The sequence below is a fragment of the Lithobates pipiens genome, unplaced genomic scaffold, assembly GCF_037356315.1.
Source record: "Lithobates pipiens isolate NorthernLeopardFrog02 unplaced genomic scaffold, aLitPip1_a1.2 Scaffold_24, whole genome shotgun sequence".
In the NCBI taxonomy this organism is placed as follows: domain Eukaryota; kingdom Metazoa; phylum Chordata; class Amphibia; order Anura; family Ranidae; genus Lithobates; species Lithobates pipiens.
Window position 1 is genome coordinate 17,463,641 of NW_027507786.1, and position 23,316 is coordinate 17,486,956.

The 23,316-nt window shown below is 43.3% G+C and overlaps 1 protein-coding gene across 1 annotated transcript; it reads right to left on the reverse strand.

The window, feature by feature from the left end:
• Positions 1-2,808: 2,808 nt before the first annotated feature.
• On the reverse strand, positions 2,809-17,910 carry LOC143929584 (vomeronasal type-2 receptor 26-like). The gene is made up of 4 exons (XM_077453463.1): positions 17,139-17,910; positions 10,433-10,660; positions 5,761-5,884; positions 2,809-3,713 (listed from the first exon to the last, which is right to left on the reverse strand). The coding sequence occupies exons 1-4, from the start codon at positions 17,877-17,879 to the stop codon at positions 2,809-2,811; spliced, it is 1,998 nt and encodes a 665-aa protein (XP_077309589.1). The 5' UTR covers positions 17,880-17,910.
• Between the last annotated feature and the right edge of the window lie 5,406 nt (positions 17,911-23,316).

Consider the following 23,316-nt stretch of genomic DNA (forward strand, 5'->3'; position numbering starts at 1 on the left):
TTAATTTACACTCTTATGTATTTATTTTATTTATTTTTTTAATCTTATATTTTTATTGATTACATGATTGTTGTTTATGAAGTAGTATAATTACATTACCGTGTACCAATGTCTCTATTACCCATAGATTGGTTTTATACTTTATTATTATCAACGTAATCATGTTGTTCATGAATTATTATTACTTTATTACTTTGTATTAGGACAATTATTTTATTTTTTATTATTTAATTTTTTTCTTTGTTCATCAATTATGCCATTATCATGTAACAATAAATTGCTGAGATCTTATTGAATTATATTATCATGTTATTTTTCTGATTTAACGTTTATTTTTGGAGCCCATGATCACGTGATTTCAAATCTTTTTGTTCTTAGCTATGCTTCATAAAAAAGTCCCAATATTCCTTTTGCCATTGTTGCAAATTCTTTGCAACAAACCTACACAGTCCCTGTCTTGTTTGTATACTGCTGTTCTGAGTATATAGGGCCTGGGGGCCCCATGCCTTTCCTTTTTTAAATTTGGGTACGGGGTTCCCCTTAATATCCGTACAAGACCCAAAGGGGCTGATAATGGGCAGAGAGGGTATCCATGCCATTCTCAATGATTTTCATCCATATTGCTGGGACCAGACATTACATTAAAGTCGCAAGCAGTTTTAAATGACTTTTTTCTGTTAGAAATGTCATTTTGTGCAGGGACTGTTCTAAACACTGGAAACATGTGCCACTTCACAGGCATACTATAGACACACCCCCCCCCCCCCCCCCACAGGCACGATATTTAAAGGAATATTTCACTTTTTTTTTTTTTCACTTTAAGTGTCATTAAAATCAGTGCTCCTGAAAAAACTGCAGTTTTTAAAACTTATTTTTGCATTGATCCATGTCCCCTGGGGCAGCACCCGGGTCCCCAAACCCTTTTTAGGACAATAACTTGCATATTAGCCTTTAAAATCAGCACTTTTGACTTTGAACGTTCGAGTCCCATAGACTTTAATGAGGTACTAAAGTTCGTACGAATTTTCGGTCTGTTTGCAGGTTCTGGTGTGAACCGAATCGGGGGGGTGTTCGGCTCATCCCTAGTGGTGGATTCACTGGGGTATTTGGTGATGGATACAAATATGTAACTATTCACTTTTGTCACTTTAATCTGGAATATTTCTCATATTTATCATTTGTTTGGTACACATATGGACTTTAATTTAATTTGTATATCGCAATTTTTTACCTATTTATACTGTGATATACATGCCATACCCCCCCCCCCAATAGAGGTGTCCTCTCATCAGCCATAGCGCTTCAACTACCAATGTTTTTTTGACTGAATCTATCTACTACTTCTTTACTCTCCTTTGTGATTCTTGCTTCCCATCTCCCGGTTTTTCATGGTTCTACTGCTAACCCTGGGCCTTTCCAGGGAAGCCATCTTGTTTCACCCACATGATTATGCTGATGCATTGCATTGAATATGGGAATAATGTTTTGATCCAAATATTTTCTAAAATGTTTTCTCTATTTTAATAGTCGATGTACCGATATCTGTTATAAGCTGTAATTCCTGCCTACTGGTCCTCCCTGCGTGGTGGCAAGAATTATTTTTCCTCCATGTTGCATATTTCCCAACTTTTTATGCAAATCCTTCAATACAAATATTTAACAAGAAAATCAGTGAAGAGATCTGTTTTAAATCTTTTAACTGTGAATAAGTTTATTAACTTAAAAAGTTAAAACAAACACTACAAATGGTATGCATGCCTGTGGTGCAACATCGCAAAAGGAAAATATTCTACTTGGCGCATCATTCATTGTGTTCAAGCCTTAATGTTAAGTTTTCATGAAAAAAAAAGGTAAACTTTACTGACAGACCCCCAAACATTTATTTGCCAGAAAAATGCAATTTGATTTTGACAAGTGGTCAGTGGCGGCCCTCGCATTAGTGGCAAACGGGCGCCACCTCCCTTTCATGCGCCCGGCCCCTGATCTATATGCAGCGTGCCAGATGCATGGATTCCAATGGGGGTGGTTTAAAGCATGTGATTAGAGCCAGAGCCTCTAATAGGCTCCAAAAAAAGGATGGACTCAGGGTGCAAAGCTCGGAGCCCCGAGCCCACCCAGTTGTGTGATGTTAGTGAATGAATATTCACTATTGTCAAACTGATCCTCCTCCCAGCCAATCAAGAAGTGGGCCCTGAGAGCCGACACTTGATTGGCTGAAAGGACAGGGCGTAAGCTGCCATGATGTAGAGGAAGAGGGGATGCGATAGAAGCCGCCACCTACTGCCAGCTGCCCATCGCCCATAGGCGTGCAGCCCGCCTGAAACCTAGATGGGGTAAGTGTGGGGCTGGATGACCGCCTGACGACAAGAGCCCCCGGGGGGGGGGCATGTGATCCGAATGACAGTGGTTGTCTGCCACCTACCCCCCAAAAAAAAAAACAGCTACCAATGCAAGTGGTTTTAGCTATAATGTGGATGGAGGACCATCGGTAAAGCAGACATTCGATTCTCCTGGAAGCCCCACATTAAGTTTAATATGAAGGTACAACTCTTTATTATCACTATAAGGCTGGGCTCACACTGCCACTCGGAGCGGCTGACAGCAGGGGTCCGATGCATCCCTGTTCACCGCTTCAGATCCGATTTTTGGCTGAATTCGGACCAGAAACCGACCAGAAGATACACAGGACTCCTGTGCAATTCCCACCGGAGCCGCTCCCTAGAGAGCCGGTCACAATCTCTTGACATGCGAATTGGAAGCAGGAAAGCCGGCAACCAATTCACAATAGTGTGAACCCAGCCTAAAAATTTAATTACATCTGTTGTCAAGCAAATGCTTCCTTGAATTTAAATCGGGATGACAAAGAATTTTGTAACATTTTGGAAAAAATATACAAACTAGAAGTCCAGCATTTGAGGTCAGGATGGCGAAAATCTCCACAGCCACCATATATTTCCCTTTGGTGCTCAGATAGGCCGGGATCATGGCAATCCAGACACTGCAGAACACCAGCATGCTGAAGGTGATGTATTTGGCTTCATTGAAACTGTCCGGTAATGTCCTGGCTAAAAACGCTGTACAAAAACTGACAGCAGCCAGGATCCCCATATATCCCAGGACAGAGTAGAACCCGATAACTGACCCTTCATTACACTGAACGATGATCTTTGTTTGATATGATCGTTCGTCCAACTCCTGGAAGGGGGGAGAGATCGACAACCATGCAATGCAGATTAAAACTTGCAATGATGAGCAGATGAAGACAACAGAATTGGGCAGCTTTACTCCAACCCATTTCTTCCACACACTGCCCGGTTTGGTGGCTTTGAAAGCAAGCCAAACCATCACAGTCTTGCCCAACACAGAGGAGACGGCTATGGTAAAAAGAAATCCAAAAGACGTTTGGCGCAGCCAACAGGTTGTATCCAAGGGACGACCCAGGAACAAGAACACACAGAGGAAACCCAACATGATGGAGACCAGGAGGACAAAGCTGAGGCTCTTGTTATTGGCTCTGACAATGGGGGTGTCTCCATATGAGATAAATACAATCATTATCGAAAATGTTAAAATGCAAAGGAATAAAGAGATAACCATGAAAATTAAAGATAGATTATCAGTATAAGACAAAAACTCCATCAGCTTGGGATTACATTGGGTTTTGTTCTCATTTGGCCATTCGTGGTCCAGACACTTCATGCAGTTCTCACTTCCTGAAAAATAAAACCAATTGTGGAATTTTACAACATGTTTGATTTTAGTTTTTAATTTACACAGAATAAAAAGTATTTTGAACAAAAACTATAGAAGTTCACACAATATTTTCATATGGAAAAAGCCAACGTAATATATATTAACCATTTGACCTCTGGAAGATTTACCTCCCTTCATGATCAGGCCATTTTTTGCGATACGGCACTGTTTTATTATGCGGTCATGCAACGCTGTATCCAAATGAAATTTATGTCCTTTGTTTCCCACAAATAGAGCTTTCTTTTGGTGGTATTTGATCACCTCTGCACCTCTGGTTGCCGCCACACACGCTTGACACCATCTGAACCAAATACGTTTATCTTGGTCTCATCAGACCACAGGACACGGTTCCAGTAATCCATCTCCTTAGTCTGCTTGTCTTCAGCAAACTGTTTGTGTTCTTTTCTTGTGCAGCATCTTTAGAAGAGGCTTCCTTCTGGGATGAGAGCCATGCAGACCAATTTTGATGCAGTGTGCGGCGTATGGTCTGAGCACTGACAGGCTGACCCCCCCACCCCTATAACCTCTGCAGCAATCCTGGCAGCACTCATACCTCTATTTTCCAAAGACAACCTCTGGATATGACGCTGAGCACGTGACCTCAACTTTTTTGCTCCACCATGGCGAAGCCTGTTCTGAGTGGAACTGCTGTATGGTCTTGGCCACCATACTGCAGCTCAGTTTCAGGGTCTTGGCAATCTTCTTATAGCCTAGGCCATCTTTATGTAGAGCGACAATTCTTTTTTTTCAGATCCTCAGAGAGTTCTTTGCCATGAGGTGCCATGTCCAGTGACCAGTATGAGAGCGTGAGAGCGATAACACCAAATTTAACACACCTGCTCCCCATTCACACCTGAGACCTTGTAACACTAACGAGTCACATGGGGAGGGAAAACGGCTAATTGGGCCCAATTTGGACATTTTCACTTAGGGGTGTACTGACTTTTGTTGCCAGAGGTTTAGACATTAATGGCTGTGTGTTGATTTATTTTGAGGGGACGGCAAATTTACACTGTTATACAAGCTGTACACTCACTACTTTACATTGTAGACAAGTGTCATTTCCTCAGTGTTGTCACATGAAAAGAGAGAAGAAAATGAATACAAAAATGTGAGGGGTGCTATGGGTTTCCTTGCATTTGCTTTTACCACCAACAGAAGTCTTAGCCCCTGTACACACGGGTCGGACATTCCGACAACAAAATCCGTCAGATTTTGTCCGACGGATTTTGTCCAAAACTGGTGTTGCATACACACGGTCGGATAGAGTTGTCGGAAAATCCGATCGTACGTAATGTGACGACGTTATTTTGTTACGACAAGACTGCATTCAGGCTAGTAGCCAATAGCTTTGGTCTAGGAATTTGATCTGAGCATGCGTGGCACTTTGTCCGATCGGAATTCTCTACACACAATCGGACAAAGTCCGATCGGATCATGTTGTCGGAAAGTTTTATAGCCCAGCTCTAAGCCCCTGTACACACGGTCGGAGATTTCGACAACCAAATCCGTCGGATTTTGTCCATCAGATTTTGTCCGTCGGATCTTGTCCGAAACTGTTGCATACACACGGTCGGACAAAGTTGTCGAAAAATCTGATCATTCAGAACGTGATGGCGTAATTTCGTTACGACGGGACTACATTCAGGCTAGTAGCCAATAGCTTTGATGTAGGAATTTGATCTGAGCATGCGTGGCACTTTGTCCGATCAAAATTCTCTACACATGATCGGAGTATGTCCGATCGGCCCAGTTGGTCGGAATATATTTCCAACAAGTTGGAAAATTGGGATATTCCGGTCAACACAGTCCGATAGGACACATTCCGATGGATTCTCCGACTGTGTGTACAAGGGCTAAAACTTTGTCTGTCGGATATTCTGACGGAAACAGTCCGATGGAGCCCACACACGGTCGGATTATCCAACAACACGGTCCGATTGGACATTTTCCATCGGAATGTCCGACCGTGTGTACAAGGGCTTAGAAAGTAATAATAAAATCCACCTGTTTCATTGGACATCTCTCCTTCTGAGCACGGGACACAACCATGACAGCATTCATGTACATCTGAGCTCGGCACTTCTCTGTTTCCCGGTAAGCAGTCCTCAGAACACTGCGATCTCGGGATCTAGACAAAGAGAATTTTTTTGTTAAACAACTTTTAGGAAATACTTTTTTTTTTTTTTTTTTATTCTGTATTTAGTATTTTTTCCATACAAAAAATATAAAACATAATATACAAAGAAAAGCATCCTACCCCCCCCCCCCCCCAATAGCCCTACTACCTCATTATATTTCTTCGTTAATTTGAACAATTTCCATTGTTCCCATTTCTTTCGGAATTTCTTTTTACCACCCTCCTCATCCTCTTCCCATCCCTCCATTCTATACATATCCTCTACTTTCTCTATCCATTCCCTCAGTTTTGGGGCTTCCACTTGTCCTATGAGGGCTTCTTTATACTTTTGGGTTGGGGTGTCTGTACCGTGGAAGAGGCATGTCCAAGGGTTTTCTAGTACCTGAGTTCCTGTTATTGTTTTTATCAGAGCTAATATTTCCCTCCAGAACTTTCTAATTTTTGGGCATTCCCACCAAATGTGTGCCGTGTTCCCTTGTTGTCCACACCCTCTCCAACACGTCCCAGGTTGATCTTCTTGATATCTCGTCATCATATATGGTGTCCTATACCACCTAACAAGACTTTTTGTAATTCATTTCTATTGTATTGAGATTTTTAGATGTCCCTTGTGTTAAGTGCAAAATGTTTTCTATATTCTGTTTCTCCCCTCGTGGTCCTATTTCTTCTTCCCATTTTTTTTATATAGGTACCCTGTTTCCCCCGAAAATAAGACAGTGTCTTATATTAATTTTTGCTCCCAAAGATGTGCTAGGTCTTATTTTCAGGGGATGTCTTATTTTTCCATGAAGATGAATAGGGTAGACATTTATTGATTCTGCCCCCTTCTGATCCTCCTGTGCCATTTTGACCCCCCCCCCTCAAATCCACCCTGTGTCATTTTAAGTGAGTCCCCCTCCACCCACCTATGTGCCAGTGGATTATTTAGTCTCCCCCTGCCATCTTCACTAGACATCCCCCACCCTTTACCAGACATCCCCCCCCCCACCTCAGTCACCCCTGTGTGTCTGTGGAGGCCAGATTCCACACAATGTGCCCAACTCCTGCCCAGCGCGACTCACTGTCTAATTGTGAGTCAGCCAGACTCCGTCAGGGCAGAGCAAGCAGCAGGCGGCAGAAGGTGACAGCTTGTGCTGGTGGCAGGACGGGCTCTCTGATGACGGGTGACGTCACTCGTCATTCAGAGAGCCAGCCGCAGCTCACTGATTTAAAGAGACCTCGCACCTACCTGCCTGAACAGCTCCGGCTGAGCTGCCGCCAATCAGTGAGCTGCGTGGCAGTGCCCACCGCTATGGTCCAGAAGAGTCAGACGCCTTATGGTAGCTTTAGGGGCCTTTTTATTGGGTGATGTCTTATTATCGGGGTATACCTTTTTATCGGGGGATGCCTTATATTTCTGCGAGAGGGAAACCTGGTGGGAGGTCTTACTTTCGGAGGATGTTTTACTTTAGGGGAAACAGGGTAGGTACCTCCATCTCATCCACTCCTCCCAGCATCTTATAAATCTGTGAGATGTTTACCCTTATAGGAAATATATTTCCCTTTAGGAAATACTTTTAACCACTTAAGGACACTTGAAGTTAAAATCTATTTTTTTTTGCTAGAAAATTACTTAGAACGCCCAAACATTATATAAATATATATATTTTTCTAGACACCCTAGAGAATAAAATGAAGGTTGTTGCAATACTTTATGACACACCGTATTCGCCCAGTGGTCTTACAAACGCAATTGTTTTGGACAAAATACACATTTTTGAAAAAAATAAAACAGTAAAGTTAGCCCAATTTTTTTTCTATATTTTGAAAGATAATGTTACGCCGAGTAAATTGATACCCAACATGTCACGCTTCAATATTGCCCCTGGAATGGCGAAAAACGTTGGCACTGAAATATCTCCAAAGGCGACATTTATAAATTTATAATTTTGAACTGTGACATGTTGGGTATCAATTTACTCGGCGTAACATTATCTTACACAATATGAAAAAAAAATTGGGCTAACTTTATTTTTTATTGTTATTTTTTAATTCACAAAAGTGTATTTTTTTTTCCAAAAAAAAAGTGCGCTTATAAGACCGCAATTTTAAAGCGTGACATGTTGGGTATTAATTTATCTTTCACGATATAAAATTAAAAAACGGAGAATGTGAAAATACGGTGTGACAGAATGTTTGCAACAACCGCCATTTTATCTAGGGTGTTAGAAAAAAATATATAATGTAAGTAATGGGCAAAAAACAAAAAACAAAAACGGATTTTAACTTGTAAACACCAAATCTCAAAACGAGGTTCGGTCCTTAAGTGGTTAAATAACAATGTAATCTCTTTATTTAACAACTTTAGTACAAGCCTGTATATACCCCTTTATTACCAGTTCATCTTTTCAGGATAGCTTGGCTAAAAATTACTATAGCCGTGCCACACTGTGCCCAAATTAATTGTCACTTGGGGGGGGGGGGGGGGGGGTATTTGTCCTGTCCTGACATTTTTGGGCCCCAAGAAATGAGATCGGCTGTCGGTACATCAGGATTGATCCATTTTTAATGATACGTGGCCTAGCTATAGTAGCTTTCACACAAACCAATCATCATGCACTTTTAAGGACTTTTTTTTTTTTTACCAAAGACATGTAGCAGAATACATTCTGGTCTAAATTCATGATGAAATGTGATTTTGATGGATTAAAAAAAAAAACATAAAGTAGAAAATATATATATATATTTTTTTTTGCTTATATAAAAAAAACATAAAGTAGAAAATATATATTTTTTTTGTTATTATTTTTTTTTCGCTTATATAAAAAAAACATAAAGTAGAAAATATATATTTTTTTTGTTTTTATTTTTTTTTGCTTATATTAAAAAAAACATAAAGTAGAAAATATATATTTTTTTTTGTTTTTATTTTTTTTCGCTTATATAAAAAAAAAAACATAAAGTAGAAAATATATTTTTTTTGTTTTTATTTTTTCGCTTATATATAAAAAAATTAAAAATAATCCAGTTGTGAATAAATACCATCAAAAGAAATGTCTGTTTGAGCAAAAAAAAAAAAAATGATATCAGTTTAATTTGGGTACAATGTAACACGACTAATTGTCATTCAAAGTGTGAGAGCCCTGAAAGCTGAAAACTGGTCTGGGCGGGAAGGGGGTAAAAGTGCCCAGCATTAACATGGTTAAAGTGGACCTGAACTCAGAAAGTGAAGATTTTGTATCTTTAACCACTTGCCGACCACCCGCCACTTTAAGGGGTATAGGGGGCACGCCCACCGCAGTACTGAGGAGTCGATGCACGTGCCCAGCAGCCGCAATGTCCGCTGGCACATGCGATCGCTCCTGACAGAACCAGAACGAGGTTCTGTGTGTGTAAACACACAATTCCACATTCTGACTGGGGAGAGGAGACAGATTGTGTGTTCCTAGTATATAGGAACACTGATCAGTCCCTTCCCCCAGGCAGTCCCATGCCTCCCCCACCACGGTTAGACCACACTGAGGGAACACAACCCCTTGGTCGCCCCCCTAGTGTTAACTCCCTTCCCTGCCAGTGACATTTATACAATAATCAGTGGCTATTTATAGCTCTGATCACTGTATAAATGTCACTGGTCCCAAAAAAAGTGTCAAAAGTATCCGATCTGTCAGCTACAATGTCGCAGTCCTGATAAAAAATGCAGATCGCCGCCATTACTACTTTGTAGACGCTATAACTTTTGCGCAAACCAATCAATATACGCTTATTGCAATTTAACAAAAATACTTAGAAGATTACATATCGGCCTAAACTCAGGAAATGTATTTATTCATTTTAAATTGGGGATATTCTTTATAGCAAAAAGTAAAAAATATTGTGTTTTTTTCAAAATTGTCCCTCTTATTTTTGTTTATAGCGCAAAAAATAAAAACCGCAGAGGTGATCAAATACCACCAAAAAAAATCTCTATTTGAGAAGAAAAAAAGGACGTAAATTTTGTTTGGGTACAGCGTCGCATGACCGCGCAATTGTCAGTTAAAACAAATCAGTGCCGTATCGCAAAAAATGGCCGGTCAGGAAGGGGGTAAATCCTTCCGGGGCTGAAGTGGTTAAAAAGTATCTAGAAAGTTTAATTGCACCTTCATAGCACCCTGAAAAGGAGCCTTGTGTTTCCTGTTTTTCTATCTCCAGAACTGTATATCTGCCTCTGACTGATGATTTGGAGTGAGATTTGGTGATGTCACTACTGTGCTGATCATCACTGTTCTCCTTGCTGGAAAGAAAGCTGTACCTGAGGACCTGCAGTGCAGGGATCCCCCTGCTTCTTCTTTATCTATTCTGTGGATTTTTGCTTCCTCCACATCTACTACTTCTTTCTAAATATTTCCCAACATTCATCAAGGGGGTAACTCTAACATTAGGAAGCAAAACCATGCTCCTCTACCAAGATGTCCATCTTTACAGAGACCCAACAAAGCGGGATAGGCCAGTGATAGGGAAAAGATCAACTTCAAGGAGACCACAGCCATCTCACCCAATACAGGTCCTTGTCAGTCTTACCTCTTTTTGGTGGTTCTTCCATTTTATTAAACTCGCATTGATAAAAATGCTCTGCTCTCTGGAAGTAGATTGCTCAAATAATCCAACATCATTAGTGAGAATAGTTTTGTTGACTAATAAATGGTTTTGGATAACATATTGTGTAACAAATTCTCCGTCTTCATTAAAGTATTGATGTGAAGTGTTTTCGGAAAAGTAGTATGAAGCTTGTATATATCGGTGCAACTTCTGCAGGAGGACAGAATTTGATTGAAACCATAATGCAGTTTTAATGAACCCTTGTTGAGCCATGGACCTCGTGTTTTCTGGAGGGTTGGACTTATACCATGAGGGCACTAACTATGCTTTTCATACCTCGAGTGCCACCTTACACTATGTACGAAGGTTGCCCAGCTACTCTAGAACCCACCCAATCTAATATTCCAATTTTTTGTGAAAAGCATTAGGTTAGGTAGAGTTCCTCATGATATTCTTCCACTGGACGATGTATACTTATTCCACACTTAAAGTGCAGCTCCGGCCATTTTTATTTTTTTAAAGCACCCCCATGATAGTCGCAGCTTATGCCATTCAAATTGGCATAAGCTGCACATGCAATTGTTTGCGTTCCTTGTAAATGCAATGTGACGCACTGTCTCCTCTCGATTCTGTAGGCATCCATCATCAGTGTGTCTAAAGCACGGTCGGACTTTCTCCCGGGATACAGTGCAGCTGGCTACCCAGCATGCACCTACTGATCACGCGCCTGCACAGTGTGAAGAAAGTGAGGCGCACTCGGCAAGGTGCAGAAGATGCCAGTTGATTACTGGGATATATGTGTCATCAATCCAAAACGGGTGGGAGAATAAGACGTACCTCGTTGTCTGATGGAGCTCCTCTCCTGTTGATACTCCATTCACAAATGACAGCTCCCTGGCCAGCTGCTGAATGTCAATCAATGGGCCAAGTGTCCAAGCATGGTCATTACCATATTTGGTCAATGACATCACTCGGCATATCCTTCCAATTGGTTGACATTCAGCGGTTGGCCAGGGAGCTGTCATATGCAACAAGAGAAGCGAAAGGATTATTGGTGGGTCATCAGGGCATCGTTTATTGTTATCAATGTTGGGTCTACATAGCTGGCTGGTAGAAATGGCATTGAATTTGCATTGAGGGATGATGCTTTTTATTTTAGTATTTTTTAAATTCGGGATTTTTTAGATTTACCATTTAACTTTTTTTCGTGAAGGATAAACAAGGGGTACTATGCACTCCTCAGTCACATATGGGGTCACAAAATTTAAAATTCCCCCTATCTTAAAGGGGCTTCCAGATTTCGATAAGTCTCCTCCGCAGACCCTCACATCTACCTTGCCTTTTCTCCCAATAACATGGGGACTGGGTGCACTTCCAGGGGAGCTTAGCAAGGTACCCACTCAATGTTGATAGCATGCGATTCGGTATGGCTCAAGAGGGAGTGGAGGCTGCAAACTCACTGCCCATCCCTTCCCTGGCCACTCAGGCAGCATGCTATAGTTGGTCTGGTATGAGATTGTCAGGGGGGGATATTGTGATCAATACCTGGAAGTGTTATACCTAGGCATGTGCAATTCATTTAGTTCTGAATTGAAATTGTGAAAATGTTTTCGCTATTTGGAAATTCAGATGTATCTGAATTTCCGAATTACAATAGTAACAAATTTAAATTAATACAAAATAATGGGGTTGAGAGTGATCCTGAAACATATACTTGGGCTGATGGTTGGGTGTAAAGTGCCATGATGGCTTGATATATTTGCCCTCCGAAGCCGAAGCTCCTCAGGGTCTGTGCAAGGTATTCCCAATGGATTTGGTCAAACCCCTTCTCTACATCCAGAGCTAGAAGCAGAGAAGGTGTTCCAGTTCTGTTGGCCAGGTGTATGATGTTGATCAAGAGTCTAGTGGCGTTGGCCGTTTGGCAAACCTTAGTGAATCCAGATTGATCTGGGTGAATAAAGGATGACAATAAATTCACCAACCTGCCTGCTATCAGTTTCGCATAAATCTTCAAATCATTATTTAACAATGAGATGGGGCCAAAATTTGGGGGCGTGTTGGGTTCCTTCCCTGGTTTCGGCAGAGCAACAATCATGGCTTGGAGCATTTCAGAGGGGAAGGAGGACAAGGCGACGGCATTATTATAAATGGCAGCTTCCCAGCCTTATTGACACCAGCATAGTATGACATTTTTAGTCTCCTAGCGGACTTATCAAAATCCTCCAGTAGGAGTAGCCGCAGGTCATGTCTTAGATGGTTATTTGCTGAGATGTTGCAGCTGTATAGCTTTAGTTTTGTTTTGGAGCTCAAGATGTTGAATCTAAGCCCTTGTACACACGGTCGGAGAATCCGTCGGAATGTGTCCTATCGGACCGTGTTATCGGATAATCCAACTGTGTGCGGTCTCCATCGGACTGATTCCGTCGGTATATCCGTCGGACCCAATTTTCCAACATGATGGAAATATTTTCCGACCAACTGGTTCGATCGGACATACTCCGATCATGTGTAGAGAATTTTGTTCGGACCAAGTGCCACGCATGCTCAGATCAAATTCCTACATCAAAGCTATTGGCTACTAGCCTGAATGTAGTCCCATCGTAACGAAATTACATCATCACGTTCTGAAAGATCGGATTTTTCGACAACCTAGTCCGACCGTGTGTATGCAACAGTTTCGGACAAGATCCGACGGACAAAATCCGATGGATTTGGTTGTCGAAATCTCTGACCGTGTGTACAGGAGCTTAGAGGTGAGTTTCTGTATTTGCCGTCCCCCTTGTCTCCTGGCCCTCACTCTCAGTTTGATAAATAGACCTCGTATAAATGCTTTAGGAGCATTCCAAGTTACAAAGGGATCAGTTACCGATTCTACATTAAGTAAAAAAAATTCAGTTAACACCTTCATAAGTTCAGACCTGGTGGGATCTGCCTGGATCAGCCGGGGGTTTGATCGCCATATAAATGTGGGAGAGGTTTTTAGCCCGTCTTCCACCCGCAGCGTCACCGAGACATGATCCGACCAGGTTATGGTGTTAATGTTAGCCCTTGTACACACGGTCGGAGAATCTGTCGGAATGTGTCTTATCGGACCGTGTCCTCAGATAATCCGACTGTGTGTGGTCTGCATCGGACTTATTCTGTCCGAATCTCCGTCCGACCCAATTTTCCAACATGTTGGAAATATTTCCCGACCAACTGGGCCGGACGGACCTAATCCGATCATGTGTAGAGCATTTTCATCGGACCAAGTGTCGCGCATGCTCAGATCAAATTCCTACATCAAAGCTATTGGCTACTAGCCTGAACGTAGTCCCATCCTAATGAAATTACGTCATCACGTTCTGAAAGATCGGATTTTTCGCCAACTTGGCCCGACCGTGTGTATGCAACAGTTTCGGACACAATCTGTCGGACTAAATCCGACGGGCAAAATCCGACGGATTTGGTTGGCAAAATCTCCGACCGTGTGTACGTGGGCTTAGATGACCCAATTCTGGTCAGCAACCACTCGTCCACCAGGAAAAGGTCCAATCTCGCATAGACTCTATGCCTTGTGGAAAAAAAGGAATAGTCCCTTTCTGAGGCGTTTAAGCACCTCCACGCATCGTACAGGTCATGACTAGTGATTGCAGGTTGCAGGGAACTCTGATGCCTGTTAAAGGTTGTAGTAGAGTCTACTGCAGGGTCTGGAGGGAGATTGAAGTCCCCGTACAGCAACAAGTATCCCTGCCTGATACGGTTAGTCTTCCTTATGACTCTATGGAAGAATCGGGTTTGATGCACATTTGGTGCGTACACGTTTACTATCGTATACTTGGTGTGATTAATGTCACAAACCAATATATGGTACCTTCCTTGTGGGTCAGATAACTCGCTGTGCAACGTGAAGACAACTGTATCCTTTATAGCTGTAAGTACACCCCTCTTTTTCACAGCTGTATTGGCAAAGTAGAAGTGCGGGAACTTAGGATTTGAATATTTGGGCTGAGCCTGGCTGTGGAAGTGCGTTTCTTGGACGCAGAGGACGTCGCACTTTTGTTGTGCCGCCTCCTCCCACATAGATTTGCATTTAGCCGGATGATTAAGACCTTTGGCATTGATTGTCATAAAGGTTATAACCATTCCTGCGCGGTAAAGTATGGAGTTGTGTGCGAGGTGCATAAACAGCACTTATTGTGGTTGTTCCGTGGCAAGGTGTCCAATGGAGGGAGTTGCTCCGTCCAGGCTCTTGGCTTCCGGATGCAGTGCACCTTCTGGTACAGGAAGCTATCCTCATCGTTGACTGTAGGCATAGGCGATGGTTGACTGTAAAACTTACGAAGGAACAAAACAGATGTAGAACTGCAAACAAGTAGTTAGAAAGGATCGTTGTGATCCGGGTGTGGCAGCTGCCACTCAACATGTTCAGGGGTAACATACAAAAAAAAAAAATGAGCTCCAAGCGTCCGCCGAAAGGAGAAGGACAGCAGAGGAGTAAGTAATGCTGCTATCAAAAGTCTCCTATGCATGGAGGCGGGATTGGTTTTGTCCAGCCGCAGAGTGGTCAAGTGAGTTTGTGGGCATTTTTCGCGGTAACAAGGTTCCAGTCCCCAGTTATACCTTCAGGGCTTTTAAAAGGGTTGGAGTGAGGAGAGTCTTCTGGTACTATCTGCCACATTTTGAGCAGTTGCATGCCTCTAGCCAGAGAGTCCACCACGTGGTCTTTCCTCCCCCTGGTTATGGTCAGCTTTGTAGGGAACCCCCATTTGTAGGTAATTTTATGGTTTCTCAGTGCTTTCGAGATGGTGTTGAGGTTCCTTCTTTTCTGAAGGGTAAATTGGGATAAATCCTCAATTGCAGATTTTGGTACTGTGAAGGAAGCTGATCTCTGTTGCATACTGCCACCATTAGTCGCTCTTTCACGTGGAAAAAGTGTAGGCGTAATATGACGTCCCTAGGTATGTTGTCCGATAGGTATGTTGGCTTTGGGAGTCTGTGAATTCTATCTACTACAATATCCAGCTCAGTTAATTTGGGTAAGATGGACTTGAACAGTTGCACCACATACTCACGAAGATCAGATTGCCTGACCGACTCGGGGACCCCCCTGATTCTTAAATTGTTGCGCCTTGAGCGGTCTTCAATGTCAGCGAGTTTAGATTTAACTGCCTTCATATCATTCTCATGGGCGTCCACCAAATCATTGATGGTGGTGGAAAATTCTTCCATTTTAGTTTCTATATGGTCCACCCGGGATGCTGTTGCCTATAGTTCCACCCCGAATCTATGTATACAAGACATCATATCTGCATGGAGTGAACTTCTTAGGGAGACCAACATGTGCTTTATGGTGGTGTCTAGCACAGGCTGATTACTTGTGGGGAACAGGTCTATGGAGTCTGGGAGGTCTCTGGTGTCTTCCCCTGATTCTAATCCCATGATCACCTCATGGCTTGCATCCGTAGCATCCAGTCTCATCCTGGTTTTTTCAGGGCTTCCAGAGGTAGGAGTGTTCAGTGGAGACTGTGGGCTCTTAGATGAGCTGTTTCTTTTTGCTGGATTGCTGTTTGATGATCCGCGTTGTTTAGTACTCACCATTGTGTGTGCCCGCGGACCTCCTCCATCTTGCCTGTGCTCCAGGGGGTAGTAGGAAGTCAATTTCTGTGGCCTCCGTGTCTCCTTTTTTTTTTGACATAGTCGCGGCATGCCCCAATATCGCTGGTGTATTCCGGGGCTCACCTGGAATCACAGCTGCCACTCTGCTGCCCGCTATGTGCCGTTGTGTGTCCGCCTGCTTCGGAGCTCCTCTCTCAGGCGTCCATCTCCTTTCTGCGGCTAGCTCCGCCCCCCCCCCTCCAAAATACACGTTTTGAATAGAATTCAAATCTGAAAAGGAATAGTTTAGAATAGAAAAGAATAAAATCGAAAATAATAGAATAGAAAAAGAGATTAGAAAAAGCAATGAACTAGAACAGAATTGAATAAAAATAGAAAGAATATAACCACCTGGCAAAATTCTAATTTTGAATAGAATAAAAAAAAAAAACAAGAGAATAGAATAAAATAGAAAGAATATAATCATCTTCCAAAATATAAATTTTGAATAGAATAAATTTGAATGCCTATTTGAATTTTTCGAATTCGGACAAATTCAATTCAATTCAACGGAATTTGGAAAGTTTGAATCAAGTTAGAAAACAAATAAATGAGATGAAAACAAATTATATTAATTTACTGAAATTAACTAACTAAATTATTTAAATAATGAATCGAAAAGCAACCATTTTTTTTTTCACTCTGCACATGTCCAGTTACACTTGCACATTACGTAACATGCAATAAGGACATTAAAATATATCAATAAATGAAATGTATTGCAGTTTACCAGTCCTTGGATGTGGTGGCTGCATTCGTTTTCATTTTCAGCAAGAACAAAAAAAATAAAACCCTGTTGATCTTGCCAGAAATTTCCCATGAACTGAGCTGGAAGTGAAACAATGTTATCTTTCTCATGTGAACTGCTAATCTTATTACTCACAAATAATGGGCAGACGGCTGGGAAGTACGAATTCCTCCATAGATACAGTGGAGAACTGAGTGAAGCCACCCAGGAACAAGTAGTGAGAGTTATTTGCTGGGTTACAAAGATAAAATAAAAGGGAAAAACGGATTCAGATATGATTTACTCTATGTGGGCTGCACTCACCTGGTGATTAAAGTCAGATAAATGGCTTCCAGATGTCTTCATGAATCCAAGCATATCATGTAAGGCGGCGGCCATAGAGTAAACCGCGAGATACACTTGGTGGGCATTACCGCCATGGAAGAAGTGTTGGATATCACTAATACGTTCTGTGCCATTGCACTCATGAAGTGACCTTTTATATACATATTGAAAGAGACGATTTTTGCGTTCATCTACAGAAGAACAACCAAATTCCATCATCCACAGATCTTCAAGTAATCTGTCGTCTGGCTTTTTTTGAGGTTGGAATTCATCAACAAAATTCTGAAATTCTGCAATACTTGTGGACTTGGCCCCAAAGGACAAACTACAATTAAACATTTCTGGGTGTTTACCAATGAGGACAACATTTGCCGCCCAGACAGGACTAAGGACGATCGTTCCGTCTTCTACATAATCTCTTATAAAATGTACAAAGTCAGTCTCAAAATCAAACAACGTCCCACAGATTACAATGACATGGACAGATGCTTTATTAATAGAATGTGCTTGTTTATGTAACTCTCCAGGCATGGATACCCTCCCATCAAATCTTAATTCAAAAGAAACGCAAATTTTATAGAGATTCATGACTTCCCTCAAAACCATATACTCTTCGCTCCCGCTGTCATCCTGAGATCTAATAATTCCTATCCAGGTCCAGCCAAAGTACTTCAGCATTTGAGCCAATTTAGAATAAATGACAAAATCATTTCGAAGCATCCGGAACAAGGTTGGGAAAACCCTCCTGTCTTTCAGTGATGGACTGGTTGCACCATAACTGATCTATAAAACATGGATGGACAATGCTACAAAGCTACATGATATATAAAAACATGGTGGACCACCTGCCTGGCCAAACATTACATTCTGGTTTTCAGCAGAGGTGTTTTGTAATCAGTAATGAGCAGGGCTGGAGTTACCATTGGGCTTGACTGGGCTCAAGCCCGTGGGCCCCGCCCAATAGGGGGCCCCATGGTCCCCGCCAAGATACATAGCCGAGTGTACTCGGCTCCGCTCAGGGTCACGCCCAGTCCCACCCTATGATGGACATAACACAGGGACTGGGAGTGACCGTGAGCCAAGCTGAGTACACTTGGCTACTCTCGGCTCCGCTCGGGACTGCAAGAGGACCCGAGAGCCGCCGCGAGGACCCAAGAGTTGCCAAGATACACAGGACACTGTATCTCGGTGGCACCGTTTTTAAACTTCAAGGGTGCAAATGACAAGGCTGCCAATGACACTGGGGCAAGGCTGCAAATGACAAGGCAACACTGACAAGTTTGCAAATGACACTGACAAGGCTGCGTTGATGGGCATTTAAATGTAAGTTTTTTCCTTAAAATTCCCTCCTAAACTTGGGGTGCGTGTTATTCGCCGATAAACACTGTAATGTATAAAAGGTAGGGCCCGAAAGTGACTCAAGCCCAGGGGCCCCCACCACCCTAAGTCCTGCCCTGGTAATGAGTTCTAATTAGGGATGAGCTTAGTGTTTGGTCTGAACGTTAATTCAAGCGTTCACGAAGCCAAACATTTAGGGTGTTCAGCGTGGATGGGTGTTCAGTGCATGGGGGGGTGGAGAGTATGGGGGGAGGTGGAGAGCATGGGGGGTGACAGAGAGCATGGGGGGAGGTGGAGAGTATGGGGGGTGGCCAAGAGCATGGGGGGGTGGAGAATATGGGGGGATGGCAGAGAGTATGGGTGCCTTGGAGAACATGGGGGGGTGGCAGAGAGTATGGGTGTGGTGGAGAGCCCAGGGGAAGCAGCAGAGAGAAACAGGATAGGAGGAGCGGTGGGGGCGGTTGCATATAGAAGAATAATTCTCTCCATCTTCCTCCTGCAGTCTCTGAATGCTTCTCCTCTCCCTCTCGCAGGCATTCTGCTACTGCAGGAGGAAGATGGAGAGAATTATTCTTCTATATGCAGCCGCCCCCAGCCCTCCTCCTATGCAGTTTACGGGGGGGGCTGAACTCACATTTTCACCGGCTCCAAGGTGTCTGCTTTGGCTCCTCCTCCCGGCACCGATGGCTGACCTGTACCCGCGCAGAGGCCGAAGGAGTCTCATCTAGCTCCTTCCCCCGGCGCCGATGGCTAAGCAGCTGGGCGGCCGAGGAGAGGCTGGATGAACGGCGCCAGCTCAAGCCCCACAAGGACTTGCAGCCTGGCGGCACCCGGCGGCCGCGGCCCACCGGGCAAGTGCCCGGTTTGCCCTATGGCCAATCCAGGCCTGCCTAGAACCTAAAAGCCCCGATTGCTGTATGACACGCCTTTGCCTTTGTGTTGGGTCCGTTGTTATGTAGACCATGGCATGTCACAACCCACATTAACCACCATTATGATTACCAAGTCAAGAAGGGACAGGGTGATAATCATAGTTTTTTGTATCAAATATAAAAAATAAATATAGAAGAATCAAAAAAGAAAAACACAAAGCAAAAAAAAGTATATTTTGGCTAGAGTTTGTTATTTGAGTTTGTCAGCCTAAAAAAGTGCAAAAATAACAACTTAATGTGGTTGTAAAGGCAGAAGGTGCATTCTATGCATTAAGATAAACAAGCTTCTGTGTGCAGCCCCCCCCAATACTTACCTGAGCCCCATCTCCATTCAGCGATGTTGCATGAGAGACTCAGCTGTCCGGGACTCTCCCTCCTGATTGGCTGAGACACACATCAACCGCCATTGGCTCCCGCTGCTGTCCATCAAAGTCAATGAGCCAATCAGAAGAGACAGTCATGGCTCTGTGTCTGAATGGACACACAGAGCAGCGGCTCGGCGCAGGTGCCCCCTCCCCCCCATAAATAGCTACTTGTATGGGGCAGGAGGGAGGAGCTGGGACCAGAGAAGAAGTGGATCTGGGCTAGTGGTGGCCCATCAATTAGGGGTGCAGGGGCACTGCCCCATATCCATGCGGCTGCCCGCCTAATCTACATGCTGGCCGCTGGACGCATTGATTCTAATGGGGTTCCTTTTATTTTTATTTTGAAGCACATGATTAGAGCCAAAGGCTACACATATACTGTACATTCTCCCATTTATCACAGATATGGCTGAACAAAGAAACCTGTACAGGTGGCCTGAAACATATTGAGTGTATTCCTTTACAATAGTCTTCTATCTGAAGGCCAGCCAATGGAATCACAATGCCAGCACCAATAGATCACTGCGCGTTTCTACCCAAAGCTTCCTCAGGAGATCCTATTGGTACATGATCAAAATATGGGAGGTACAAGGCATCCGAGCCCCCGTGAAGGAGAAGAGGGGAAGGGAGAGAGGAAATCTTGCTTGACCAGTTCCAAGGGGAGTATAGAGGGGAATCAAACAGCCAAATGAAGGGCCTCTTTCATGAATAGCAGCTTGTAAATGCACTGTTGAGTAATGATATGGGATAGCTTACAGATGGTGAGCCGAAAGGCTTCTGTCCCTTTAAAAAGCCAGACAGGGTATGTGGTATAATAAGTCAAATTTACCCCACTGGTGGGGGGTATTGTTTGGCAACAAGGACCGGCACCCAGGGAACCACAGGCTCTGTCAAGAAGGGCATCTACACTACTTTAATCATTTCAAATACCTAAATTGGACTTATTATACCACATACTACCACATACTCTGTCCGGCTTGTTAAAGGGATGGAAGCCTTTGGGCTCACCATCTGTAACCTATCCCATATCGCTGCTCAAAAGTGCATTTAGAAGCTGCTTTTCATGAAAGAGGCCTTTCATTTGGCTGTTTAATGCCCCTCTTTACTCCCCTTGGAGCCGGTCAAGCAAGATTTTTCTCTCTCCTTTCCCCTCTTCTCCTTCATGGGGGCTCGGATGCCTCGCGCTTCCCATATTTTGGTCATGTACCAATAGGATCTCCTGAGGACGCTTTGGGTGAAACATGTAGTGATCTATTGGTGCTGACATTGTGATACTGTCAGCTGGCCTTCAGATAGAAGACTATTATGTAAAGGAATATACTCAATGTTTTTGAGGCCACCTGTACAGGTTTCCTTGTTTAGCCATATCTGTAATAGAAGGGATCATGTATATGTATAGTGACATATCTATGCACTTGTCTTTGTGATATGTTTTTTTTTAATGATATTTAATACATTTTGATATTTTATCTATACTTTTGAGTACCCCTTTATTCCCCATTGGGATTATAGTGGCAGCCCTTAAAGTCTATTTTCCAATTTCACTTTTTCTGCTGATCATGATTACAGATGATGTGATAAAACCATAAAAAATAAATAACCCAAAAAGTAAGCAAATTTATATATTTTGTATTTTTTTTTTTTAACAATAAATAAAAAAGGCAAAAATAAAATTCCAATAACTTCCAAAAATTCATTATTTGTTGTAGGTAGTACACAGTTACATAGATAATCTGGTTAAAAAAAGACACAAGTCCAGGTCAACCAACCAAAAAATAAAATAAAAAAATATACACACAAATATAAATCCTCCATATAAACTATTCTGTACCCGCAGTTGAGGAAGGCAAAAAAAAACTCAATAAAGCATGATACAATTTGCTCCAGCGAGGTAAAAAAATCCTTCCTGATCACCCAAGAGGCAATTGCATACTCCCCGGATCAACTTTACCTATAAATATTAGTATTTAGTTAAATTATATACATTTAGGAAATAATCAAGCTTTTTTTTTTAAAGCAAGCTACTGAATTGGCCAGAACCGGCTCTTGAGGGAGTCTATTCCACATTTTCACAGCTCTTACTGTGAAGAAGCCTTTCTATATTTGGAGATTAAATCTCTTTTCCTCAAGACGTAAAGAACGCCCCCTGGTCCTCTGTGATGACCTCAAATTGCTTGGCTAATTGTTAAGGATCAATTGATTTCACTTTAAGTCTGTAAATGATGCACCTCTTTCTTTTGCTGCTAGGTGGCCGGGTACTTGGTGGTACTAGATATAGGAAGGGCAATGCAAGGTCAGATTATGGGTGTATGGGGTATCCCATCCAATGGGCAGGGGTTTTCTTGAATCTCTTGGCCTGCTGGGAGAACCTATATATTTGGGTGGAAAAATGTTCTGTGTCACCTGGACGGCTGTCTGGGTGGATGCGTGTTGTATTGCCCGGGCTGCTAGGCCAGAGTTTGGGCCTATCCCAGGCACATCTGGCTGCTAGGCTATCTGAGGGCCTATCCAGAAGCAAGAGAGCAGCGCAGGATTGGGATTGCGGCTTGCAGTCCAACCAGAAGTGACGGCCGGAGAACCTGTCCTGGTCGGAGGTAGAGGGGAAAGCTGACAACCAGGGGCGTAACTATAGGGGGTGCAGCAGTCGCGACCGCAACTGGGCCCTGTGATACAGGGGGCCCATGCAGCCCCCTCTACATATGGCCGGCAGCAGCATAGGCAGCTAGCACACATTATTACATACCCCCTCCATATCCCCCTGGGGACATGGACCCCTTCTCACGTGGGGACAGGGACCCCCACCTCCCCTGGGGACAGGGACCCCTTCTCACCTGGGGGCAGTAACTTCATCTGCCCTGGAGAAAAGGACCTCATCTCTTCTGGGGACGGGGACCCAATCCTGCCTAGAGACAGTCCCCCAAAAATGTAAAAAAAATAAATAAATAAAAACTACTGATACCAGTGGTGGAACTACAGGGCTCACAAAGGTCATACCTGTAACCATGTCCTGGAGTTCCACCGCCGGACTCAGAGGGAAGGGCCCTGGCTGGGGTTCAGGGGGGCCCTTCATGGTTTCTTGCATCAGGGCCCTGAAGGTTCTAGTTACGCCACTGCTGACACCACTAAGGGTCCAACCACCTTATTACCAGGGACCACAGTAGCTGGTAATGAGTAGCTGAAGCAAGTCTCAGAGCAGTATTCTCACCAAGAATAAGGAAACTTCAGTGAGTATCAAGCCGGGGACCCAGCCAGCAGAGGTGACGCTTGCAGAGCAGCCTTGTGTGTCAAGATAGGGACCAAGCAGGCCAGTGGGGTGAAGCTTGAGAAGTATCTTGAGTGCCAAGCTAGGGATCCAGCAGCGAGGCGGGGGTGACGCTTGAGGAAGATACCACCGTGAAGATTGGAGGAGCTCAAGGGATTCAGTGACAGTGAATTATCTAGTCTAGTGAGAACTACAAGAAGTGATTGTAGTGGAAGCAAAGAAACTGTTACACTTTGTGTTAGGAACTGTTGAAGACTGTT